At 48.2% G+C, this 12,744-nt stretch overlaps 1 protein-coding gene across 4 annotated transcripts in view; it reads left to right on the plus strand.

Annotated features, from left to right (window-relative positions):
- Positions 1-12,744, plus strand: part of spop (speckle type BTB/POZ protein) — a 140,357-nt gene that overhangs the window by 33,365 nt on the left and 94,248 nt on the right. For all 4 annotated transcript variants that reach the window (XR_013078322.1, XM_076752878.1, XM_076752881.1 and 1 more), the window contains exons 3-5: positions 1,928-2,198; positions 3,530-3,651; positions 6,096-6,247. Coding sequence is in view for 3 of the 4 variants with exons in the window: in XM_076752878.1 (XP_076608993.1) it covers positions 2,121-2,198; positions 3,530-3,651; positions 6,096-6,247 (352 nt within the window). In the remaining variant the exon portion in view is untranslated. The remainder of the gene's footprint in view (positions 1-1,927; positions 2,199-3,529; positions 3,652-6,095; positions 6,248-12,744) is intronic.

Raw genomic sequence — 12,744 nt, forward strand, 5'->3', positions numbered from 1 at the left:
GAGATTAACACGGATACTGTGCACAATCTGAACTAGTTTGCTCCTTTTCTCTGTTGCTCTGTCAGAGCGCCCTTACCCTTGTCCTTATTTCACTGCTTTTTATCCAGCCTATGAGGTGCTGATGGAGCCCACGTAGCAGCAGCAGCAGCAAACAGTCCCTTATCTGAATCACGGGACCTCCATTACCTCCTTACTTTGTCTTTTAATTGCCTTTGGAGGAGCGCCGTCTTTGCGCCCGGTATGCACTGTAATGTGACATTATTTATTTTCTCCGTGCCGTGTGTATTATCACTTATTAGTCATTCTTCCCGTTCGCCCCATCATCATCTGATTCCCATGACAAATGAACTGTCTGCAGACATTTCTTCTGAGGGAGTCCTATGATTAGCACACATCTCTTCCGTCTCTGAGTTGTTATTGCTGCTTTCCTCCTGCCGCTCGGCTCTTGATGTTTGTCATGAAAAGGCTGAGGGAAAAAAAAAACACCCTTAGCTTTATTCTGGTTAAGTGTCATCTGGGTCTGTTTAGAAAGCTGCGAGGCTGTTAGCCGCGCTGCCAGTGTTGTCATGTTTTCTTAAATTGATTCCCTGTGATTACTCGGCATTCACGGCGCTCTGTAAGGGACAGGATAGCAGTGAAGAACACAGAAACACGTGTGTGGAAAGTCCTCGCTCACTCATATGGACTATAATTAATTGCCAGGAAGTCTCAGGTAATTTAAATTGCAAATCAGCGCAGCCTTGTTCTCCCAACTTTTGTGATTAATATTTTATTGTTTTACAGAGCGAAAATGCCACCAGTGTTTTTCATCAGATACAAATAGCACAAAAGAAGAAAAGGGGGGCAGTGGATTGAGGGAGATCAGATCTCGGCGTTATCTCTAAACATTAATTAAGTCGTATCTGGGTCTGGAGCTGTCGAGGTCGCCTCTCCTGTCTCCGATCCACTCGCGAAGACACAGGTCTCTCTCACTTCTCGCCCGGCCTCTCATTTCTTGCTCTGCGTTCTCGGTCTGATACTCAGTTTCTGGCAAGTTTTCTCAGGTCCTGAACTCCCCTTTCAATCAGCCACTAATTAAGCAGCGAACTGAAAGGGTTGCTTTGGCAGGAGATCGGCGGGGACGTGCAGGTTGAGTGAGAAAAGCCAGATCCCGAGACCTCGCCACGGCTTAGGCACGAATTGTGTGGAGAAGAAGTTGAGAAGCGGCGGAAATGAGAGGTTTAGGCAGCAGAGAGATGAAGCTCTGACACCAAACAGTCACGCTCCTTTTGAGTTTTTCCAACAAGATTTTCACTCCCACGAGACTTGTAGTGTAGCAAAGGACCAGAAATTAGACAAAAATAATGAGGAAGTTTCCCTTTGCCACGGATAGAAAGTGAGAGGTAATTGCAGCGTAAATCTCAACCGCAGCATTTCAGAATAATAAAAACACAAACCCTGGATGCAGCTTTGTATAAAATACAGCTTTGACCTTTCTTAGTCAGCGCCGGCTTTTCAAAAGTACGCTGTGACCTTGTGTGTGTGTTTGTGGGAGCTGGCAGCTTGAGATGAAAGTCTTTAGTCTTGCACTTCACATAGACACGGTGGATGGGTGCAGCCTGGCTGGAGTCAGATGGCTGGCACGGCGCTTTGCTGCTCTCAGAGTAAAACAAAGACGAAGCCACGCGCAGACAAAGGAAGGCTTCCCCCAGTGAAGCACGGCGCGCGCTGCTGCTGTGCTTTGAATGCTGAAGCCTCCTTTAAAACAAATGAAGTCAGAGTCTTTACCTTCTGCTGACTGGGAAATGACACTCAATTAGACCGACCTTTCAATTAGGCGTCGCCGCGACGCGCTCAGACACGCTCACGCAAGGTCACAGCTTTTCACAGTGCTTCACCGGTTTAACGTCAGAGTTATTTTAATGGCCGGGTTTCTGTGTCCCTGCAGGGTGCCCGCAGCTATTTTGGAGACTGGGCGTCCTGTCGTACTGGATGCAAACTGCAGCTCCACGTGCAGCAGCTTGCTGTTTAAGAGGCGGCCGGCTTGGCTGATTATTGGCCCTTCCCTCTCCGACCCCTCACCCCCACGCCTGGCTGGTGCTCCGGCCCCCGTTCAGGTCCTCTCTGCGTCAAGGCTGGCGATGTCCAGAGTCCAAAGCCCCCCTCCCCTGGCGGACATGTCCAGCGGTCCCGTGGCTGAGAGCTGGTGTTACACTCAGGTGAGGAGGAGTGTGTGACTTGTGTGTGTGTGTGTGTGGGAGCGTTTATGATTGTTACCTTAAGGACAAAACTCCATGCGATGTCAATTTCACGTCCACAAATTGCTTGTTTTGTTGTTGATCAAGCACACAGTTACTACATTACCACTGAGTATAAGGCTAGATACCTTTTTTTGTCTGGAAATAAAGCAGAACTCTGCCAGTTTACACATCAAAGTCAGCTCACAGCGACACATGTGGAAGGAGCGATCGCACAAAGCCCTCTGTGGCCCCGGAGGGAGCCGTGTGAAAGTGATGTCACTGGAGTCGGCGCCGGCTGCGTCTGAAGAATACAAGTTTGAGATGAAAAGCATCTGGAGGTGTGGAGTTAGAAAGAAACAAGCTCACCGGACCTCTTTATCCTGCTTCTCACCTTTGCTTGAGGCTAGCAGCTCAAGGGTACATTAGCCGCTAACACACCTGAATCTCCAACTGAGCTGTCAGTTGTCGGGTTGCATTGTGGGTAATGTGTGGCAAATGCGTGGAGTGGAAAAGAAGATATCTGTGGCTGTGCCGCGTCGATGTCGGTGCTTTTTTAAACCGGCTATCACGAGTTCAGCAACGTGACGGAGTGCAGCGCTAAGTCATGCTATCTGCCTCGCAGTGCGTCTGAAAGCCATTTTCAACAGGAGGATGTGTTTTTTGTTTTCCTCAGCGTGAGGCTGGAGCATGGTGCTGCGTGGAAGACATAACTAATTAGTTTTTGCATAATGTTAAAAGGAGCTAACTGCATTATAGAGTTTTTATTTTTAAATCAGGCTTTCTGGCGTCCACTCTTGCTTCGTGGACGTGGGAGTTGCATCTGAAAGTGAGCCTGTCTGTCGGGCGCGAGTTCACTTTGCTCCTCGAACGGGATGAATGGTGTCTGGATTTTTCCACTAACTCTGTTTTTTCCTAATTTGCTTCCCACAAAAAACTGGTATGATTCTCTTTGTTTAAAGGTTACGTTTGCTGTGAAATCCAGTCAGTTTCAGTCGTCGCAGCCGAAGCTTTGCCAGTTCAGACGTCGCTTTCCTGTTAAGAGCCAAGCTGGATAAAGTATATCACTGATGATGTCTGTTTTCTCATCTCCTCTCTGTCTTTGCAAAATTGTTCTGTTTTTTCTGTTGCCACTTGTACAATATCCTTTCTTCTTTCCCTCCGTTTGTTGTCAGTGTTTATTAAGATGAAAGGCAGTTTTGATGTGCGGTTTTGAAGTCCAGGCTGACCAAACACCACTTACCCGTACAGAGTAGATAAATATATAAATAAAGAGATGTGGTTTCAGCCCTTCCCGTGTGCTTTCTGTGCAGATCAAAGTGGTGAAGTTCTCCTACATGTGGACCATCAACAACTTCAGCTTCTGTCGCGAGGAGATGGGGGAGGTCATCAAAAGCTCCGCTTTCTCCTCAGGAGCCAACGACAAACTCAAATGGTTGGTGAAAGCTGGTCGTTGTAGCTCTCAGACGCGGAAAATGGACGTTTCTCTCCTCGCTCAACGATTATTCACTTGTTGTATCTTTGAGAGGTAGAACGTTCCAGTCTCATCTGGCTTTGTCTTCGCTTTCTCACATCGTCCTGACCTCAGAGTGAGAGAGACAGCCGTGATCAGTGCCAGGATAAATGCACATGTCCTAACATAAACTGAAGCATGACAGTGGGGAAATGTCTGTATGGGCAGTTCACTGGTCAGAGATGTTTGACGTCTTCTGCATGAGAAACAAGCTGCCACACGGCTCAACCTCCCATTAAATAATTACTCCAACGCACTGGAAAGGAGGCTTCAGCCAGTTGTTAAAACACAGATTTAGTAGAAGCAGTCCATCTTCTGCCCCCACATACGCAGCCATCCTGGTTTTATTTGGTTTGCTGTTGGCTAAACTCAAGGTTTCCTCAAAGACCTGGGATAAGGGTACGGATATTGAATAGTGTTGAAATAAAAAGGCGTTTTTTTTGCTCACAGAACAGCTTCCAGAGAGCAGAGAAACAGATCTCATACACAAACATGATGCTTTGAGGGAGCTGAAAGTGAAGAGTTTTTGGTAAAATAACACTCAGAAGTGGATGTGGGACTTAACAACCTGCTGCAATTAGAAACGAATGGAGATCAGCAGTTTAACAGAATTGCTCTGTTCTTCAAATACCACATCGATCTGAGTTGTTTTTGGACATTATGCCATTCGTCCACTTCCTCCTGTAAGTGCCTAAGCAGCCCTGCCGACCAGCTTTTTCATAAAATCTGGGTGAAGACTTCAGACTCTGCTCTGCGAGCCCTCTGCATCATACCTCACTGTCAGTAGCGTTATTGCTTGTTTCTCCGATGCTCTCACAGGTGCTTGTTAGAGAAATAAGATCCAAAGTGAACCGCCGGTCAGCCCCACACCATCAGGCATCACAGCAAAAGGCCACAAGTTGGAACAATAACAGTAATGAAAAGATTTATGCTGTTTATTTCAGGTTGTAATTAATGCAAACATGTCACGAATTCAGGCGAGCTCGTGTGAAACGCAGGAGGAAAAACGACTTCGAAAGGACGTTCTGCGGCGTAAACACTGCACCAGGACTCACTCCAGTCACTGCTGTTTATCTTCTTTTATCTTCCAATAGTTTTTTTAATAGGGGTCATTTGAGTAGCCAAGTGTTGGAGTTATTGGCCAATTACCCACCAAATGAATAATACATTACAGAATATATGTATAGATATTGATTTTTGTTGTCAGTGTTGAGTCACGAGAGCTCCAGCATATAAAGACTGCTGCTGTGTTTCATGAAGTGTTTGCACGTTGCAGCCTCTCAGATGTGCCCGTTAAGCTCGTATGTCCAAAGTAACGCGTGTCATGTCACAGGTCTAAGACTCTACGACAAGATTAGGCAGCGATGAGCCGTCGTGAAGCTCCACCAAACTGACGGCTTATCCAAAAATGGGCAAAGAGGTGGAGCTGAATGAAGCCTGGCTGTTGAGACTTAGCGGCTAGCTGCCACTCAGAGCGCTCATACCTGTGATTATTCATAACTTTAAGGCTTAGTATGATTTAAAAATCACCTCCTGTAGTTGTCACGCATGGGGAAATTAGCCATAGAGTGGACCAAACTATAAACATGTTTATTTCTGATGTAAATTTGTGCTTTTTAATATTGAGACTGACACGCTTTTGGAGCCTGCCTCAAGTGGCCGTTTGAGGAACTGCAGTTTTTGGCCCTTGAGGTTCCGGCTTGACAGCAAATCACAGCAAAGCTATGATTCTGAACACCCTCTGTCAAATACACTGTCCATGTGTCCATTTAGGAATATCTCCTCTCATTTGAAAGTCAGGAGTGTTAGTTAGGAAGCTGCATCGCTGGTCAGAAGTCGAGGTGGGTCCATCATCGATTCTGTGCTCCAGTTTTGGTCTCACTGATGCAACACTGACACAGCTGCTTTGCGAGGTAGCGGCGTCGCCTTCCTTCCCTCTGCACACCTGAACTCTGAAATGCTCCTTTTGCCACTTTATTGCTGTTTGACATTGAGATATTGGCATTATGTATTTATGTGTCTGTGTTAACGAGGCTCAGACTCTTCGGTCCGCCGTGTTTCATCTCAGCTGTCCATAAACCTCTAAAAGCTTTTCATTACGCGGTGAATAAATAGAGAGCAGCTTTGATTCTAGCTTTGTAAAAAATAAAAAAGGCTGCTCTCCCACTTCAAGATACATCTTATAAATATGCCACATACAGATATACAGTGGTGCGGTTTGCAGAATCATCTATACTATACTACTATCTATGTTACTATGTATGAACGACACTTCCCGGCTCAGCCAGAAGCCGTGAGAAATCCCAGGAATCGAAGCGTCGGATCATCTGTCTCATCACTGTGCTTCCTTCTCCTCCTGCCTCCAGGTGTTTGCGTGTGAACCCTAAAGGTCTGGATGAGGAGAGTAAGGACTACCTGTCCCTCTACCTGCTCTTAGTCAGCTGCCCAAAGAGTGAGGTGCGCGCCAAGTTTAAGTTTTCCATCCTCAGTGCCAAAGGAGAAGAGACCAAAGCCATGGGTGAGTGTGACCTCAGCTACAAACACACACACGTCCTCGTCTTCATCTCAGCTGCCCGCCGCTCCTCTAATTTCCTTAACTTGTCGCTGGAAATAAGTTGGCGTTAATAAGCGAGAAACTGTTTTGGCCCAAAGTGCACAGAAGTCTGTGTTCAGCAGAAAAGTGAGGATATCTCAAAGTGTGATAGGTTGAAAATTAAAAACTCCTGCGACACCTGTGTCTTTGGGGCGCTGGAATGTGTAAATACAGGAGGTGGGGAGTGTGTCTAATACTCCGAGTGTGTCTAATAATTTGAGGTATTGATAGCCATATGGGCTTGTGTAATCACTGCTGGTTGGATTCATTTCGAGTAAATATATAATTCAAAGTAGCGTAGGGCAATTTTGATTTTAATTAAAAAAGACCCAACCTTTTTAGAAGTGCTCGTCCGCCTCTCTCCCCGTTGATGAATTGGAAATGAATGCGCCTCCAATTCCTGCTTTTTTTTTTAATTAGGTTATGTTATGGGGAGGAAAAGCAAACTTGTGTGGAATTGAATTAGCGAGGGCCAGATGTGACCGCTTCCTGGTTATCAGGCGTTCTGGCTGCCTCCCTCTCCGCCGGCAGCCTGCAGCACGCTGTACAGGAAGCGCAGAGGAGGGAAGATGGGGCGTGGGAGGTAGCAGAGAGGAGGTGGGGAGGCGGAAGTGTGTTTGAATCGGAGGCGTAAGCAGTGTAACTGTGTACAACCCCCTGCGGTGCAGGTTGTGTAAAAGGGAAATCATTTTTCCTGCTGAGAAACATTCCCCCGTGCGAACTTGACACCTCCACCCCCTCGTAGTTCCTGCCTCCAGTCCCTCATTTGCTCTCTCGGACCTCTCTCTCCTCTCTTTCACGCTCACGGTGTCACTTCTTCTTTCATCCTTTAATTCCTCTTCTGCACTGCAATGTGGGAAAACGTCCTCTTAACTCTCAGCGACGTGCTCGTGAAAGCTGGACCTCCCTGCGGTTATTGTCCTTAAAGCGTTCTCTCGTGGCCGTTTTACTGTATGCTGCCGGCTGCGTCGTATCGTGGGGGGGATTTGACTGCGATATGAGTAATAAACAGGCCGTTGAGGTGTTTGCCTTCGATGCTCGGCCATTTGGCGAGCGCTGCTCCCTTAAACGACCTCAGAGAAGCCTGAATGTGGGGAATACCGAGCGAAGTGAAGAAGATCTCATTTTCCTCTCCTCCTCTCTTTTTGTGTCTCAAGGGGCTTTCGGCTATAAATGGCGTGCTCTATGGTGCACGCCCCATCCCGTTCTTGCCATATGCCCCCTCCAATCTTCCCACAGTCCCCCTGGGAAGACCTGGGCCCTCCACTTCGCTCGCCCTGTCACTGGAGAAAATTACCCAACTGCCAGCATATTTGTGACAGCTTAGTGAGCACTCCGTCTAAGAATATGGCAGTAAAGATTGCTCTATCGGTTCTGGATCATTTAGAATCCAATTTAATCCAAGCCTCAAGGAAAAAAAGGCCAAATAAAAACAAAGTGTCTTAATTAAGAAAACTGGGTGGCTGTGGACTGTTTATGTGGCAGGTCACCGCTCGGCTTCCTGATGCACTTTTGTCCCTGTGGGGACAATTTTTAATACAATGCATATTAAAGTGTGAGCGCTTTAAACAGGAGTGGGTCGGCGGAGGAATGGGTGGATGAGTGCTGAGCCTGTGGCGTGGACAGCGTGTTGGAATAGAGAGGAGTGACGCTGCCATCGACAGCACGTCAGAGCCGAGCTGATGGAAACCCTCAGAGCTGAGCCGAACAGCTGAGGAGCTGAAGTCTCTGTTTGAGGTGTCGCTTTTGGAGCTTGCAGATGAGGCAAGCTCTCACCCACAAACCGCTCTCTGCCACTAATGCGAAGCGTCGGCCGCACGCTCACTGCTTAATTGTACCCAGACTCTGAGCAGGTGCACGGCTCGACGAGCGTGTGCATTGCAGTACCTGAAGGAGGCGATAGGCTGCGCTACGATGGCGTTTTGACTGCGCGGTCTGGCATTATCTGATGAAACACCACATCTGCATCAGTCAGCCCTTGAGCCCCCCGCCAGAGAGTGTGAGCCTGTGTCTGGATCCTCTGATGGTCCGTACTTGCTAATGGAGATAGATTCAGGCAGCAGCGGCAGCCCCCCCCCCCTCCCCACACCGTACTCCCGTACTCTCGGCTTGGCCGCATCATTTCTCTCCCTGGCTTAATGTGCCGGTTCTCTCCTCTGAGGCTGCTGGGTGGGTTGTAACTTGTCTCTTGACACCCTCGGCTCCCCTCCTTTCCTCCTCCTTTTGCCAGAGAAAACATCTGCCCCCCTGCAGACTCCGATCCTGACAGCTCGGAGAGGAGAGATGGAAAGTTCTCATCCTCTGCCGCAAGCTGTTTTGTATTCAAATAGTCTCCTTGTTAAGTCTCCCCTACAGACAATGGTTTTGTTGTGCTGTAGCCAAAGGCTAAGCGGGCTTATGTGTGTATGAGTTGGCCGGAGAGTCTAGTTACAGCAGGTTTTGGTGTGGGCTGCTTCTGTATTTTGGAGCAGGAGATTCAGTGTTTCTTTCTGGTTGCGGTTAATTGAAGCTCTGGGTGTGAGCTTGTCAGAGTCTGTTGCCCTCAGTAACTGATGGAGGTGATCAGGCATTCTGTGTGGGTGAGCGGAGCGCGGCTAATAGAGTAGAAGCTACTGGTCAGTCTTTACATAATCAGATGGTATTGACATTGGTAGAGAGAGTCGATAAACATGCTTGTGCTGACACCAGCTCATAGAGCTCCATCTTCAATAGGGATTAGATTTTCGTCTCTGAAAGAATCACGTTTATACGAGCGTCTGTCTGCTTTGTGCCAGCCGACGTGAAATCGGTGCGTGGAGGAATTAAAGTTTAAAACTAGATTTTTAAACTCTGTTACTCTTGAGATAAATACACGCCGGCGTACACTGGGGTCTGGCCCGCTAATGGCTACGCTAATTGCCCTTTCGCGTCAATAGGCTGTGAGGGTTTGGGAAATGGATGTGAGCGCGGTCCTGCTGGTGGTCGTGAGTGCTGGTTCGTGTCGGGACTTTGCTGAAATTGAACGTGCGAAATCAAAGTCTGGGAGAGTGACAGACAGGAAGAGAGATGTTGACTCTGGCTGCTGTGTCGGCTGTTATTTTTCCACATGGCGGCTCGTCTTCTGGCGACCTTCTCCGTTCTGTGTGCCGACCGTGCCCCTGAGCCCTCCGCCTGAATATGGATGGCCCCGCTCTCTTGAACGCCGCGCCGCCGCTCGCGCTCTCCCCTTCTTCTCCCCGTCTACAGCTCAGACCTCATTTTTCTCACCTTCCTCGCCGCCTTCTTGGCAGGGTGAGAAACTTTGCTCGCCAGTGCCGGGGAGCTATCAAAGTGCACCGCAGCATGGTGAAAACTTGAGAATCATCCGCGTTCTTCATGTGGCACTTAAGCACGTCTACGATGTGATTTTCCCGATTCGTTACGTCCTCACCGCAAGCATGCTCTCATGATCCACGCTTGTCGCTGCTCTTTTTCAAACCAGGCTCATGCTTTTCTCATTGGACCCCCCCCCCCCCACCACCACCACCGCTGTCCAGCTCTTCTTGGTATTCTGGCAGAGTGGCTGCACTCCCGCCACCTTGGCCAGCTCGCTGAGAGAGTGAGCGCCAGCAATCTGACCTGCAGTTGATTCTCAGCCAGTGCAGGTTTCTGATGCCCCACTAGAGATGGCAGCATGACATTAGCTGAGCTCAGCACACACACACACACACACGCACACACACCCTCATCACCGGTGGCTGTATGCATGTGCACATTCACACACGCGCACACACACACCTCACTTTCACGGGTGAGCACTGAAGAAGTCACACCTCTCCCCTCGTTGGCTGGAGCTTCTTTCAGCATTCCCTCTCACCTCTCCTCACCTCTTCCTCTTGGCTTGCCCCCCCCCCCCCCAAACACACACACACACACACACACACACACACACACACACACACACACACACACACACACACACACACACTCTCTCTCTCCTGCTAGCCAATCTGCTCACACCTGAGTTCAGCTTCAGATACTGCCACTGGGGAAGTCCTCACTCATCACTGCTCGTCTTGTTTCGGACCCAAATAACACAACTTTGCAAGGAGATTCTGCGCCTTGGGACTTCATCCGCGTCTCTCACGCTTGGCCTTACCAAACATGTTTAAAGGACATGAAAGAGAGGGTGAAAGTCAGAGCCTCTTTGGACTCTTGAGAGGGATCCAGGTACTAAGTCTACTGCTTTGTGCCTACCAGCCACAAACAGCACAGTGTACTAAGGCCACAGAAGTTTGACTGTCTTTTTAAACCTGCTCCTCTTTGGTTCAGAGATCTCAGTGTCTTTTTTGGAAACACTCACACTGACTCTGTTACACAGCGGCAGAACAATGAATAAAGTAGAGTACTGTGAAAAAGTGGAATGCATAGATTTGTGATTTTTTTGTGCACCGGCTTGCATGCATGCTTACGCGTGTGTGTTTGCGTGGTGATTCCTGTCAGCTTCTTTGCGTACACAGTCTCTAGAGGCAGGGGATTACAGTGGAGGACCCCCTGCATGAGCAGTGGTGGGAATAACTGCATATGCACTGCACTCCTCCACCAATCCCCTCTCTGGCTGCCAGCTCCCTCAGATCCAAACAGGGGATTTGACACAGGATCTTACAGCAGCATTGACACTTCATCTTAATGCTTCCCACTGTGATCTGTCAGCAGATCTCCTGTTGGTTTCTCTGCACACGAGCAGCCTGAAGAGAGACCCGTTTGAACTGCCGGGGCTGAACACATGTAGCTTGCGCGCACTGCAGATGTGTGAAGGTGAGAGGTGATAACCTCTTGGTATGTGGTGACTGCGCAGCTCAAAGCCTGTTTCAGTCGACTCTCAACAGGAGTCTTTAACCCTTTAACCGGGTCTAAAGGGGACTCAAAGGTTGGAATCTTAATTTTTTTTTTACCATCCAGCATTAACGCATGGATTGAATGTCGATCGTAGGTGGATGGATGTCGCGTCGGACTTAAAAGGCGCCGAATAAATCAGCTCAGTTGGGGTTAAAGCATTTGTGTTGTGTCTTCTGGTGAGAATTCAGGCCGCTCGAGCAGGCAGTTTTCATTTTGATGCCTCTTTTTCAGTCGCACATTGTTCTTATTTCCCGTTTTAAAAGGCTCAGATAGTTTTATATTTCACCTCGTGGTGTTTCCTACCTCTGGGGATATGACATTTACATTAAAATAATCCTCATGCACAAGTTGAAATCTGATGTCTCTTGCAAATCACATCCTGCCAGGCACCTCGCCATCCTCTTAATGCTGATGTCGAGCTAGCGTTGAGCTCCCCGTTGGGTTTTTGCATGTATGCTTTCTGATTTAATTCATGCACAAATGCTCTTTTACATGTGTGGAGTTGATACGCTGTTCGTCGGCTGGGGACACTTTGCATCTGCACGTTGTCAGCGTGGCCGAATGAGCTCCAGACAACGTCCTCTGGTGATTTTAGTGAATTTGCTCCTGCGCTGTGTTCCAATCATCCAGATGCACGTTGACATCATGTGGCGTCCTTGGGAGGATCTTGCTGATGACATCAGAAATAGAAATAGAAAGACATGAATGGCTTTTAGTGGTTCTTTTGTAGCTTGGGGTGCGTTTTCCTGAACACCATTTAATCCCTTACAGGACGGGATTCACAGTAACACACACACGAGCTTTAAATTATTACCTTCATCACGTGTGCAAAGATGTTTCCGTGTACAGAAGGGGTCTGGAGTTGAAGCTCGGCTCAGCTGAGCACGTTCAGAAATCCCAGAGCAGCGCCCGAGGAGGCGTTTTCTTCTCATTAACAAAATGGCGAATGATGTAATCTCTCCAACGATGTGGTGTTACATCCCTCCGACGGAGCTCCACTTACTTGCAGAATTTATGTGTTAGCGTCTTGCTTTCTTTCTGTTGGCAATTAGCTTAAACTTGCTGTGATCTCTGCCGCAGTCATCGTCCGTAGTCATTATCGTTTGACCTTGTATGTGAGCATTTGTGACTGTTAGGTGACTGTAGATAGCTGTTACCGCCCCCACAGTGTGACTATTGTACACACAAGAGCTCCAGCACCTATCCCGTGTCTTTGTAGTGCGACTGAGTGTTACAGAATCCTTCCTGCCACTGTCAGAGATAATTGGCACTCCATAAACACATGATAATTGGACTGCTTTGATCCCTGCAATTTCTCACTTCTTGGCCAAAGAGGCACAGCAGTTCTGTCTCATGTTTACCACTAGTCTTTATGTGGCAGCGAGAGGATACGGAGAGTGAAAGAGGGAGAGATTCTGTTTTCTTCTGAAGTGTTAAAAGCTCCCTGCAGGCAATACTTCCTGCACCCAGCCTCTTTCGCCATTGTTCCTCCGCCGCTTATGGCCATGACTCATAACAAACTTTCTCTTTCGCACACACATTCACACACGCGGAGCTTAATCACG

This window comes from Chaetodon auriga, chromosome 16 (assembly GCF_051107435.1).
Source record: "Chaetodon auriga isolate fChaAug3 chromosome 16, fChaAug3.hap1, whole genome shotgun sequence".
Lineage (NCBI taxonomy): Eukaryota > Metazoa > Chordata > Actinopteri > Chaetodontiformes > Chaetodontidae > Chaetodon > Chaetodon auriga.